The sequence below is a fragment of the Procambarus clarkii genome, chromosome 1 (genome assembly GCF_040958095.1).
Source record: "Procambarus clarkii isolate CNS0578487 chromosome 1, FALCON_Pclarkii_2.0, whole genome shotgun sequence".
Taxonomy (NCBI): Eukaryota; Metazoa; Arthropoda; class Malacostraca; order Decapoda; family Cambaridae; genus Procambarus; species Procambarus clarkii.
Window position 1 is genome coordinate 21,110,555 of NC_091150.1, and position 14,819 is coordinate 21,125,373.

At 43.2% G+C, this 14,819-nt stretch overlaps 1 protein-coding gene across 1 annotated transcript in view; it reads left to right on the forward strand.

Moving 5' to 3' along the window:
• Positions 1-14,819, forward strand: part of LOC123751856 (lateral signaling target protein 2 homolog) — a gene marked incomplete at its 5' end in the record, with an annotated part of 134,174 nt that overhangs the window by 58,399 nt on the left and 60,956 nt on the right. Inside the window, 1 exon segment of the mRNA XM_069315835.1 lies at positions 10,737-10,981. Coding sequence (XP_069171936.1) covers positions 10,737-10,981 — 245 coding nt within the window.

The following is a 14,819-nucleotide window of genomic DNA, read 5'->3' on the forward strand; positions in this document are numbered from 1 at the left end:
CGGCCTGGTCATGCGCCACCTGGGTCATCCTGGTAGTTGGACCAGGTGCTTGCTTTTCTCTCTTCTCCTTGGCTCAGGATTGCTTTTCTAAAGCTCTCTTTTTTTTTTTTTTTTTCCTGTTGGCATTGGCCCCCTGGGGGTCGAGTGTGGGAGCTTCATGCTCTTCTCCGGCACAGGAGTTTCTGCTCTATTGGTCCTGGTGGTAGATTTGTTTGTTTGCAGAAAACTCCTTTTTTTGGTGAAGAATGAGTCTGCTGCTTTCCGGAGGGGTCCTTGGGTTGTTGATGCATGGTTGGTTAAGCCGGGGGTGTATCATGTGTTGTGTCCGGTTGCGGCTCTCCGCCGTTACCTGCGAGCCACGGCCTCCATGGCCGGGGACGCACTTCGGGTTCACCCAGTTTCCCTTCTTCCCTGTTCCGGGGCTCGGGTCTTTTAGGTTACCCGCATGGTTATTCGGTCCAGCCAACCTGCGGTTTATCTTTGTGCCCATGATGTTTGCTGCATTGGCTGCCATTTTTGGTAACATGTCTTGGGCTGACATTCGGGCTCAGGGTTTTTAAAGGTCGAACAGGCTCCTGGCCAATCGCTACCTTGTTAATATTCCTGGGCCCAGTCGGGTCTCTGTCGCATTGGGTCGGCAGTTGCAGCCAGTTGTCTCGACTTTGAGTTGAGGAACGAGAGCTGACCACCTCCCTGGTAAGTCCCTTTTGTTTTCCTCTGTTTTTGGGTGAGTAGCTCTGGGGAGCTGCAGGGGTTTCCTCCAGAAATCCAGCATTGACTGTAATGATATGCCATTTTCTGGGTGAGACGAGGAGACTCCCCGGCAACCCTCCCTCCTTCCGGTAGGCAGTTTTTCGCATGTTTTGACATGCAGCCTCAGAACTGGGAGTATGGGTAGCCGGCACGGGGGTCTGGGGCTCCCCCTCCTTCCCTCTCCCTGGAAGGGGGGATTGCACAGACAGCTGCACAGCAACGTAGTGACATCATGCTCGTTTGCTAGTTTTTGTTTGGGAGTTTTGTCCACTAGTTCGGCTTTCAGTAGCAATGTTAACCAGAATAGGTGTTTGTTTTGGAACGCTTACCTTTCTGGGTGCCTGACCCGGTCGATGCCAGATATAGAATGCTTTCAACCACACGGGGGTTTCTATGGGCCATTGCTCCTCGTGCCTCTCTGAGGGGGCCAGGTTCTGGCTTGTGGTCCCTGGGAGGCCTCGAATTCCATGCACGTTGACTGATACCAAAGTCTAATATATCCACATCAGCCTGGATAGCTCTGGGGAGCCTCCGGGTCTCACCCAGAAAATGGCATTTCATTACATTCAATGCTGGTTTTTTATACCATAATGAACCAATAAACAGTTCTAATGGGTGTGGTAATGAAATCCAATGACAGCATAGCGCTATACACACTTCCAGCAGACGGTGCCAGCAGACAAGAACCTGATGCAGCCAAATGCATCATGATATACTGTACATGTCACTACTTCTAGAAGCACTGCTGCTGTTATCAGATTCCTGCACACTAAATTATGCATACAGTATGAATAATCTTTCACAAGTTTACTTTCTTTTCGTTTTTCTTTCTTTTCGTCTTTTCGTTTACGTATGGTTAAGTTTTGTGATGCATAAATTCACAAGACCACAGCTGTGTGCTGTTAATGTCTGCTTTGTTCTTGTGAACATCATAACCAGCATTGTGTTTGCCAATATCTGAACCTTGTACATAGTCATTATCAGTCACGATCTTTTATGACACTTTCGTTGCAAAATAATCAGTTATTTATGTATTCATAATTGTGATGCTGTAGGCACTAGCTGTTGGTAGTGGTGTGAGCTGATGCAGCGTGCATTACCTGGGGCGCTCTCTCAAAACTGAGGCCCTGTCTGCCAGGAAGGGGTGCCTGGGATTTTGTCCACGATGGTGTTTGTTTGCAGGAGACCTGAGGAAGCAAGTGTGATCCCTGTGTATGCGTGGGACCTTTAAATCATATGTGGTATTTGCAATCATCCTTGTGTGACAGGTGCATTGTAGTCAGATATGCTGCAATCATCCCTGTGTGACGCGCACAGCAAAAGGTGTAAAAGAAAAAACTTTCGATAAAATACCAGGAAATGGTTTCTAAACACAAGTTGTACAGACCTGACACCTCAGGTGAAAAAAAGAGCATTGAATGTAATGAAGCTCCTCATTCTGGGTGAGCCCCAGTAGTTCCCCGAAGCTTAAGTCACTGAAATAGTTTTTATTATTCGGTCACATCAGTCATAGGTGTCCTGTTGGCTTACTGGGGACTTACTGGGGCTTACTGGGGACAATCACCTCACCAGGAAAGCCACCAGAAAGCTGACAAGACACAGATGATGGCACAGTCCATGGAATAAAGCACTGAAACAGACAAGACACCACAAAAGAATCATGCAAAACAAAATTGTTCTTTCAAAACTGGGTACAAAACGCCTAATGTGGATGCGTAGAGCCGCCAGCTGGTGGTATGCCAGCCTCTAGCAAGCATCTGCTCAGTCGAGCTGATGGACCATAAACTGACATACATTGAAGGGTGGGGGTGAGTCAAGGACCTACGGGGCTCACCCAAAAAGAGGTGTATCATTACATTCAATGCTGGTTTTCTGCAGGGAGCCCCCTTGGTTGCTCCTTGATGCCAACAATGGAGGAAGAAAAACATGGGACATAAGAGGGAGGAGGATAGGTAGCAGGCGCAGTCTTACCTGAAATGCCAGGCCAGGAAGCTGGGCCCAGGATAACTCAAGTCTGTCTGAGACCAAGAATATTGGCCTGATACCTAGCCATGAAGACCCTGTTAGGTTTCCAAAACCCCCAATCCTGAATGTCCACCCACAGCATTATAGCCAAGGTTGCTATGAAAGCCGCAAATTTATGAACAATGTGTGCCAGAGGATAGACTACAAGCTGGCTAGTGTTAATGACATTAAGCATGACCTGAGAATAACATGCCGTGGAATGGGGACCAAGGAAACTGGATTGACAAACAATGTGGCCATTGAAGCAGAACAGATGGCACTCCAGTGGTATTGAACCGTCAGAACTGAACGCACCAGAAAGTACACCCGCAGCCAAACACTCAAAGACTAAAACGTTAAGGGGCTCCTCAAGAATCCAATCATCTCCATCTTTGCCAGAAATGAGGGATAACACTGCAGGCAAAGAACCACCCCCAAAGGCCAAAGGAAGAGAACCCATGCCTCTAGAAGAGCATAATGAAGCGCCCCAACCAGACAATCAGAGGCAAATGCCAATTAAAACAAAGCCAATTTAGGCCCTAGACTAATGGGGCAACCGGGAACCAAAAGGAAGAATTACCAACACTCATTCGAGAGACCAAGACAGCTCTGGGGAAGCAGAACCAAGCTGGAAGAGAAAGATAACTCCAGGCAATGAGCAAAGCAGCACTGAGGACGTATCAACTGCAAATGCCTAATAAAAGACAAACGGGCAAAAGGAGTGCCTTCATACTGATGTGAATGAAGACAAGGGGCAAAAGGAGTGCCTTCATACTGATGTGAATGAAGACAAGGGGCAAAAGGAGTGCCTTCATACTGATGTGAATGAAGACAAGGGGCAAAAGGAGTGCCTTCATACTGATGTGAATGAAGACAAGGGGCAAAAGGAGTGCCTTCATACTGATGTGAATGAAGACAAGGGGCAAAAGGAGTGCCTTCATACTGATGTGAATGAAGACAAGGGGCAAAAGGAGTGCCTTCATACTGATGTGAATGAAGACAAGGGGCAAAAGGAGTGCCTTCATACTGATGTGAATGAAGACAAGGGGCAAAAGGAGTGCCAGGACACTTGATACTGTTACCATGATGAAGAAACAGGCAGGACATTAACAAATCAGCCACCAGTGTGCAATAGAAATGGTGGTAAACTTGTTACAACTACAGACCTAGAGAATGGCAGAGAAAGACTGACCAGTATATGTTACCATGCCAATCTGCTGAAGGAATAGAAGCTGCAGATAAATGGCCGGGTTCGGACACCAAGACTGAAGAACCAAAAACCAATGCAGAACCAGCCATAAAAGAGCCAGAAAGATCACTTGCCTGAGAATGTTCAACACCCAGAGCAGCAACTGAATTGGGGAAAGATGGAAACAAACCTCCATTCTGACTAATCTAGTTGGAAGGTATCCACTGCGAGAGTCTCGTGATGGGGAATGATGCCATGAAGGGAAACCACCAGTTCCATGCCAACATAATGAGGTCCACCTCAGGGGAAATGAACCTGTATGGGGTTCTGGGAGTTCTACTTCCCAAGCCTGGCCCGGAGACCAGGCTTCAATTGTGAGAGCTTGGTCCAATAGGCTGTTGCTTGGAGCGCCCCGCAGGCCTACATAGCCACCACAGCCCAGTTGGTCCGGCACTTCTTGAAGAAACCTATCTAGTTTGCTCTTGTTGTCCACGTTTGTTCCAGCAATATTTCTTATACTCGCTGAAGTAGGTTGAACAACCGTGGACCTCTGATGTTCATAGTGTTCTTTGATTGTGCCTATGGCACCTCTGCTCTTCACTGGATTTATTCTGCATTTTCTTCCATATTGTTCTCTCCAGTATGTTGTTATTTTACTGTGTAGATTTGGGACCTGGCCCTCCAGTATTTTCCATGTGTATACATGGAAATGTATACACAAGGCTAAATCCCGCAATGGCGGCCTACATTGGATTTGTTTCCAAGAATGAGACTGTTTTCTATTGCCCCTGGTAAGTGTATGAGTGGTCCCTTTAATGCGCAGAACTATGAAAAGTATATACTGTACTGTATACAATGTGCGCCTATCGGGAAGTTAGACCAAAATTATATATACCCAGTATATACAATTTGCAGAGTCTAAGGGGTTAATGAAGTTGATTAGGAAGATTTGTTAGACAAGGAAATAAAGGAGATGCATGCCACATTTTGAGAGATATATATGATGAAAGTTTATGTAAAATTTATACCAAGACAGGATGTGGGAAGTAGAAAACAACTGGGTTCTGCAGAAATTGAGAGAAGGCCGGAGAGCAAATTAAAAAAATGGAATCAATATAGGAAGAGCCAGACTCTCAAACATGCCAGAAATACAAAGAAGCAAGAAACAACTACATGACAGTGAAAAGAGGGGTAGAAAGAAGTGTTGAGAAATGGATAGTGGACAAATGTGTAACAAAACAATGCATATTCTCTAAATTAATTAAAAGCAAATTGCAGGTTGTGGGGCGTTTCTTTTTTGCTTTTATGACTGCAATGCGTACGTCACCAATGTACATGTGGCAGACGCTTCACGAAGCTGCCGGAATTAGCAGAATAGAAAATACGAGAGCAACCGTACAGGGCCTGGGAGCAAGATCGAGTTAGAGTCCTTGAGGGGATTCCAACGTTGATCGTTGGAATCTCCTCAATGATTTAACACTTTAAGGGACTCCTAGGGTCCTCATCACATTTATAGATTAGTGAATATAGGCAACTCGGTGTTGAAGACACTTAGAGCTGAAGGCTTGTGTAATATTTGCAGTATTCAGAAGTGGTTTAACGGAAACACCGCATAAAGCTTAACAGTAGTTTATTTACTAACTTAACCACTAATACACAGGGTGCTTGATTTACTTTAGATTGGCGTCAGCAAAGCTATGGTTGTATTAGCGAGACTCTTGACGTCTGGCTAAACGACTCGTATCCACTCGTGGAGAAACACCTAACTTAACACAGTTGACAGCCAATCATTAACACTGCAACCTAACTGCCGGTATGCAAAGGGATCACAAGAGTTCCAACCGGATACTCGGTAATGATGATATGGAATAAATCAACAACTACACTGTCAATAACACTCGTAGGTGGCCTGACTGCTGGCTTCGCTCGTAGACACGGAGAGTACTTGCAGTAGGGCGGGCTGTATGCTTAACAGACAGACACCCGCACACACACTGGCGCTGGCGATGAGTAAGGTGGTGACGTCACGTAGTAGTGAGGGCGGCGGGTGCCTCGAGGTACAGGTACTGGGGTACTGGGTACACGCTCGTGGCGGCTGGCGGCGGCTGTGGTACCATGCAGGTGCACTTGTGGTAAAGTCACACACAGGTTACTTAGGCGGCGGCACTGCCTTAGTTCACTCTAAGTCACTCACAACGATCTTTGTCACCAGGGGTTACCTGATACCAGTCTGTTTCGCTCTGGTGATTTGTCACTTTAGGCTTCTGAACCATATATTCCCACCCGTGATTCTGGGCGAGTGTATAGTACTGTATATTCTTCAGATGCTGAGTTAACTTGACAGTGAGGAATAGACGGTGTTCAGTCTATTGGCCGGTAGAACAGAACACATCCTCAAGGTTTGGTGTCCCTCACTTGAATGGTTTTTGAAGGGGTGCCGGGCATCTCGTGGCACACAACACAGAAAGAGTTGCAATTTGACCAATAGCATTGCAGCAAATGGGCGGGAACCAATCATATTAGCTCGTTCGATGAGCAGTAGCATGAGTGACGTCATGAACACGTCACAACCACGTCATAGCTGTTATTGTCCATCGCGCCGGTTGACCCAGAGGTCAGATGCTGCTTGCGTCTCCCCTCTCCCATGCTGCACCACTGATGTACTCACTGACCCTTTGGAGTGGCAAATATGCCTAACTCCCGGTATCTACTTCCTGCCTGGACATACGGCGGCCTCCGTATTACAAAAGTGTTCCTGGTTAAGTGGGCATTCTGGAGATACCCAACATGCCAGGTCACTATCCAGGGTTAACAGAAATAGGACCTTGTGCACAAGATCGGTGCACTGTGAACAGCAATGAGCCATTCCAGTGAGCTGTGGGAGAATCTTGAGAGAGACTCTCTCACACAGGTAAATGATAAAATCCAGAAGTTGAAAATGGGTAACAGATTTATAGAGAATGAAAAGGAAATGTGTGAAACACTGTGCCTCTTATGCACAGGAATGTTAGCAGATATGTGGAAAAAGGCAAAAATAGTTCCAATCTACAAAAATGGGAGCAGATGGGGCCCTCTCAATTATAGGCCTCTATCATTGACTAGTGTGGTAGTCAAAGGACTAGAAAAATGAATTAAAACTTGTTATAAAAGACAGCATGGCTTTGAACAGGAAGATCCTGTATAAGATGTCTTATTATTTTCTATGATAAGAGCCAGAGATTTTACAGGAAAGAGGTGATTTGGTTCACTGCATTTATCAAGACCTGAAAAAGGCCTTTGACAGGTCTGACATAGGAGATTGTTCGGGAAACGTACACAAATGGAGAGGTGACAGGAAAAATTTTGATATGGATGAAAAATTTTCTAATGGATAGAAAAATGAGAGTAGTGATCAGAGGTAGTGTATCAGACTTGAGAATGTCACGAGTGGAATACCACAGGGTTCAGTTCAGTTACACAAGTAATGTTCGTCATCTATATTTACGATCTACCAGAAGGAATACAGAATTATATGATGATTACTGATGATACCAGGGGAATATAAGAAATTTAGACGATTGTCATGCCCTTACAAATTACCTGGGGCAATATAAATGTATGGAGAAATACATGACAAATGGAGTTTTATGTGAATAAATGCCATGTTACAGAATGTTGGAATAGGAGATGGTAGATCACACAGCCTACAAATTATGTGAAAAACTTTAAAGAATTCTGATAAAGATCTAATGGTGGTTCTGGATAGAATACTCTCACCTGAGGACCACATAATGAACATTGTGTGAGGAGTATGTGCTACACTTTCCAACTTTAGAATCCCTTTTAACCCTTCGGATGCTCAAGCAATTTTAGCATGCAATACTCGAGTGCTCATAAAACAAATTGCTCTGAAAAAATGATTTGTTCTTTTGACATTTTTTCTTTCCCGGATGCTAATTAACAAAGTCCAAAGAAAAGGGTCTCCATTTCTTATGGTTTAGCCACAATGGGCAAGAGAATTTTTTTTTTTTTTTTTCAGTAGAAATGGGGCAAGGTGCCACACAGGAATAACTTTGCCCATTTAATTTCATTGTTTCTTGCTTTATTTATATAGTTATTTGGCTCTTAACAGATTATCTCATGTCAACTCTCTCAAAATGTACAGTGGTACTTTCGTTTACGAATTTAATCCGTTCCCAGAGACGGCTCATAACCCGAAACGAATTTTCCCCATAAGAAATACTGTAAATTTAATTAATCCGTTCGACACTCCCCAAAATATTAACTTCAAAATAGATTTCATACCTAATTCACACAAATATTTAGTACTATATTATGTTCAAGTTATAACTTACCTTAATTGATGACTCTTGATGGCGTATGGAAGACGGTGAGGAGATGGTGGTGTTAGTGTTTGGAGGGGGGGGGCGTGCCCTTCCATTATAACATGGCGTATGGAAGACAGTGAGGAGATGGTGGTGTTAGTGTTTGGAGGGGGGGGGGGCGTGCCCTTCCATTATAACATGGCGTATGGAAGACGGTGAGGAGATGGTGGTGTTAGTGTTTGGAGGGGGGGGGGGCGTGCCCTTCCATTATAACATGGCGTATGGAAGACGGTGAGGAGATGGTGGTGTTAGTGTTTGGAGGGGGGGGGGCGTGCCCTTCCATTATAACATGGCGTATGGAAGACGGTGAGGAGATGGTGGTGTTAGTGTTTGGAGGGGGGGGCGTGCCCTTCCATTATAACATGGCGTATGGAAGACGGTGAGGAGATGGTGGTGTTAGTGTTTGGAGGGGGGGGCGTGCCCTTCCATTATAACATGGCGTATGGAAGACGGTGAGGAGATGGTGGTGTTAGTGTTTGGAGGGGGGGGGCGTGCCCTTCCATTATAACATGGCGTATGGAAGACGGTGAGGAGATGGTGGTATTAGTGTTTGGAGGGGGGGGCGTGCCCTTCCATTATAACATGGCGTATGGAAGACGGTGAGGAGATGGTGGTGTTAGTGTTTGGAGGGGGGGCGTGCCCTTCCATTATAACATGGCGTATGGAAGACGGTGAGGAGATGATGGTGTTAGTGTTTGGAGGGGGGGCGTGCCCTTCCATTATAACATCATGCAGTGATGACTTCTCTGGGGTACACTCTCTCTGTCCTATGTTTTGCAGGCATCTACTAGGGCCTGGTTGTGACTCACTGCTTGTTGTCTCACTAAAACCCTTTCCATAGAGGGATGTGTAACAAAAAGCTCAATCTCGTGCGGCTACAATTGCCGCTAATCCCTCTAAGAAGAAGTTGCGAACTGGACACCAATTGCTGGAGATCCGTCGACTAGTTAATAGTTTTTCCTTTATGTTCTCTGAGTGAACAGCGCTTCGGATTCATAGTCCTGAGGTTCCAGGTTTGATCCCCGGTGGAGGCGGAGACAAATGGGCAAAAAGTTTCTTTCACCCTGATGCCCCTATTACCTAGCAGTAAATAGGTACTTGGGAGTTAGACAACTGTTACGGGCTGCTTCCCGGGGGTGTGTAACAAAAAGGAGACCTGGTCGAGGACCGGGCCATGGGGACGCTAAGCCCCGAAATCTTCTCAAGATAACCTCAAGATATCCTCACGTGTGTTTTCTTAGCTTGAATCTTGCCACTGAATTTCTTGGGACCCATGATGTGGTATATCAAATTACTTTAATGTTTAGAAACAAAAAAGCTGAAAAACAATGAAATTCTTTACAAAGAATTCAAGCATAATTGTCACTAGGTGGGAGGCACTGATAAACTGAGGCACAGTTGACCCACACGTGTATCAACAAACTCGCAACTTGAGGCAAAGCTCGTAAACCGAATCAAATTTTACAAAGAAATTGAGCTCGTAACACGAAAAAATGATAAATAGGAGCATTCGTATAGTTCCACTGTACTCTGTAGAAAGGAGACAAGAGAGGTATCACATAATATATATACAGAAAAGCTACTGGAAGGCCAAGTCCCAAACTGACACAATAAAGTAACATACTGGAGTGAATAATATGGTAGGTAATGCAGGACAGAACCAGTGAAGAGTAGGGGTGCTATTTGCATAATCACAAAACACTGTATAGACATCATAGGTCTATGGTTTATTCAGTACTCTCCCAGCAAGCATGAGAAATGCTGCCAGAGCAAAAGTGGACTTCAAGAAACAATTAGACATGTTCTTGCAAAAATTATTAAACCAGTTGAGTTGTAGTGGATATGTGGGCCTGCGGGCCGCTCTGAGCAACAGCCTGTTGGACCAAGTTATCACAAGTCACGCCTGGCCCCAGGTCAGGCTTAGGAAGTAGAATTCTCAGAACTGGTTCTAGAGTATTTACTCTAGGCTATCCAGGTATTTAAGCCAATTTGTGCATTTGAGAACTAACCGTGCTCTGTTTGAAAATGCTTGTATCAAAGAGTAAATTTGTACATTAGTGAATTTGCATTGTTTTATTATGCTAGATTCAGAGGATCACTCTAATTATTTGGCTGGATATTAGTGTTGAAGTGGCTGAATACTTGTTACTTTATATTTATTGCTTAATATTGAATGTGTGTTTGTATTGCATGTACCGCAGTATACATTCTGGTGGCTCTATGAATTGTCTGCCCCTTTCTATTCATTCATTTGGTTTTCCATATCTGTAATGTAATATATATTATGTACAGTATTTTATACAGTATTCTAATTTGAAAAGGTGCCTTGACCCTAATAATTATTAATTCCTGTAGAAGATGTGACACCATTCAAAGTAAACAACAAGGGGTATGGATGAAGGATAACTTGGTGATACTGTTAACAGGTTTTCTGATGCGCAAGATTTGATCCATCGGCTGTTTGTGTGCATCTCGGGTGTTGCCGACCAGCTCCAGACAAACTACGCCAGTGACTTGCGCAAGATCCTTAAGTGTGTGTTCCTCATGAATCAGTCCCCCCCTGAGGAGCCACCCAAGAGCCAAGGCAATGAGGAGCCTCAGTGGTCGGCATCTTCCCCTATACATTCCTATGAAGATGATGAAAATGCTGAAAACTCCATTGGTGGCAATGGTTTGTTGAGAGATACAGTATTGTAGTTTAGTCATTGGTAGCAATGGTTTGTTGAATGATACAGTATTGTAGTTTAGTATTTAATAAGTGCATGTCTTTTCAGATTTTTTAGGTATTGGGAATTGAAGGTATTCCCATGTAGAAAGCACGACATTCAGTGGTTGAAACATTTTCTAAAGTTTTTGTGTGTTTAATAACTTGTGTTTGTTTCTAAGCATTTGATTTGCACAACTCAGAATATTTGCACCTAAGTTTGTTTGCATGTTTATAATGAATATATGTAAAAAGACTGCACAAAGGTTTGCACATTTTAAGCTCTACATAATGGAGCTAGAGATGGTGCACCATAACGCTGTAATAAAACAGAAGTGTTGTCTTTAATTTGATGATGGTATTATTTTGTTGAAGAGGAAACCCTCCCTCATGTGGAAGATAATCGTCTCTGACCCTGCATTTTTGAGATCTCGCTACAGTGCGACCCCAATTATCACTACATCAGTTGATACTTTTGGGTAATTGAAATCCTGGATAGTTAAAGTAGAGGGAGCACTCAGGCATCTCGACACCAACACTGCTCAACTTATCAATTTACCCTAGGAATTTGTTACTGATTTTTGTATTATGTGCATTTTATTTTGCCCAACTTGTTATCTATTTCAGGTGAGTTTGCCAGGATTTGTTATTTGGCCCACTAAATTCTGAAAATATTACCTAACAGACAGACGTATTTTACTGTTGTTGGTATATCAGCAGCTAACACACTTCTTCGCTCATTAATTTAAAAATATAATTTTCTGTGTTATATGAAGATCATGGCGTTAGGAAATGCAGTAGTGTATTTCTGATGCTTTCACTGATAAAATAGTGTAGATCGGTTGATAGAACCAAAGGGGGGGGGGGGGAGGCAGGACCAGGTGAGTGAAGGCCAACATGCATGTTGGTGAAACTCTGCCACCGCCTCAGTCTGCCACCGCCTCGGTCTCTCACTGCTTCAGTCTCCCGCACTGATGGGTGGGAGTGAGGGAGGGGAAATCGCATCGTGCGCGCTCCATTAAAATCTTGACTTTTACCAGGATTTCTTAGGACTACTGCCGTGGATTACCGATTACAGACATCACAAAGTGCATAGTGACCCATTGGAAGGTTGAATATAGTCATTAACAATGGAACTTTGTGTTAAATAGAGAATAAACATGAGACTGACCGCGTGGGATTAGTGCCACGAGGCTCTTAGTGTACATGCGTGTAGGCATACATGAAATACAGTGAACTGTGATACGTGGAACAGTGAAGTGGATTGTGTAACACAACACATATAAGTTGGAAGTGTAGGAAAATCGTGCATAGAGTATTAGAAAGATCGGATATTATAAATACAGTATAGAATAGTGGCAAGAGACGGCATTACGCTGGCTGTGTTTACACAAACCACGAGGCCTACCCAGGGCACGTCCCTCAGTGATAATATACCGACAATATATAGTGTAACATGGAAATGTGGATCTAGGAATTAGTAATAAAGTGAGTGAATACCATTTCAAGCTGGAAATTAGGCAGAGAATTCCTAGTAATAATACAAGCAAATAATAAATCAGTGTTATAAATCGAGTAACTGGAAACTGTGACATCCATCCTGGGAAAACAAGGGTCAATGGTACATCACACCCGATGACATATGATACGCTAAGTACCTGGCCATAAGATTTGAACAGAGTAACATATAATAATATAAATATATGGTATACATAAAATATTATAAATATATACATGTAATATTGTAAATAGTAAAATTACTGAAATCAACAAGTGATCCATATAGTGAAGCACAAATACAGTACAATACATCAGACAATGGAGGTGTGTGGCGAGTGTTTGGATGTATTTAAAAGACATACTGTAGGCATCAAGTGTTGCATCTGTAACATAAGATTTTACCTGAGCTGTGCAGAATTATCTCGAGCATGCACAAACAGTCAAGGAATATACTGGGTCTTCAAAAAGGACAGGTTAATATGAGAAAATATAACTCAACTGATGACAAACATTCCCGAGTCAGAGATTATCATTCACAGAAAAGCTACCAGTGATATATACGGACTGTGAAGAGAAAACACTGGATAACGACCAAAACTCAGGAACAGATAGTTTAGAGAACCACAGCAGTAGTGTGGAGGAAGAGGGTATTGTGGTACAAAACAACAGCAATATTGCAGAGCCAGATAATATAAACAATGAGAGCAACAGTGGGAATGAGTGCACAAACGAAGAAATTGTGACGAAAGATGGAGATGGCTCTAATAAAGAGGTAGACAAGACAGACACAGGTATAAATATCTTAAAAAAAAACTAAAAACTGAAAATACAGTGGTACCTCGCATAACGATCGCCCCAAAAGACGAACATTTTGGGTAACGAACGGCCCGATCAGCGTCAAATCGTCCCGTATGACGAACGCTGGTTTGAGTAACGTCAACACCACACAGTGGGGTCGCGCTGCTTCTTGCACATTCCTAGACGCCTCCGACGATGCACATAAATTATGTTGTTCTTGCTTAAAGATGCTAATGATGCTGGGATATAAAAGGGTGACTGCTGAGATGTTGAAAAGCATTGACGTTTTTGCAGAAAAAAAGAAATGAAATGTCTTATATACAACAAATGTCAAAAAGGTTCGTTCGGTGTTGGCAGGTAGGCTGCTCCATTATAACAATCTTTCTTTGTTTCAAATGTGTTTCATTTGTTTTGTATTTGTCATTTACGTCTCAATAATGGAGAAGCCTACCTTACATACACTGAATAAACCATTATGACATTTTCCTTTCTTCAAATGTGTTCAATATTTATTTTTCATTTGTCTTATAGCAAAAGGTTTGTTCGGTGGTCGGCAGGTAGGCTGCTCCATGTTTCTTACATACAAAAAACGTAAATAATAAAAAAAATGAAGAATTTTGAAAACCAGTACAAATGTCAAAAAGGTTCGTTCGGTGGTCTACAGGTCGGCTGCTCCATGTTTCTTAAATAAAAAAAAATGAAAAATAAAAGAACTGTTGAAACAATTTGAAAAATGGACAAATGCCATAAAGGTTTGTTCAGTGTTTGTCGAGTAGGCTGCTCCATTATTGAGACGTAAGTGACAAATACAAAACAAATGGAACACATTTGAAACAAAGAAAGATTGTCATAATGGAGCAGCCTACCCAACAAACACTGAACGAACCTTTTGTAATAACGAATATGAAAGACAAGGGCTGCTGGCTGGGTTAGTACTGCGTGAGCAACCATTTGTGGCACACGTGCCTCTGGCTCTCAAACACCTGTCCCACACGGTGTTGAAAGATTGCGCTCAATCGGTGCAATTCAGACCCTATTGTTTGAAGAACATAAGGGTCATAACATTGGTGAAGCTAGGCGCAATAAGGGCTTAACACAACGGTCGGATGCCAGTGATACAGCACCTATGAGGATGATACAGCGAGCGTATCCAGGTGTAGCTCTGAGCCCCACCCTTGCCATCTCTAATGTATATAGATGATACATAGATGAATCGTTTTCTGCGTTCAGTGATGATGCATCTGATACAAGTAGCATAGATGAAGTGTTAGCGGCTTCCATGGTGGTGTTCATTGATATTTTCAAGAATACCTGAATCTCTTCCTGACTGATGGACACTCTTTGAGGCTAGCTGAATCTCTTCCTGACTGATGGACACTCTGAGGCTAGCTGAATCTCTTCCTGTGTCTTTACCTTACAAAGCGATCTTTTCAAGACTACCTTACAAATTGAGCTTTTCCTATAATCGTTTCAATACTACCTTATGCTTTACAAGCTTGCCTACATA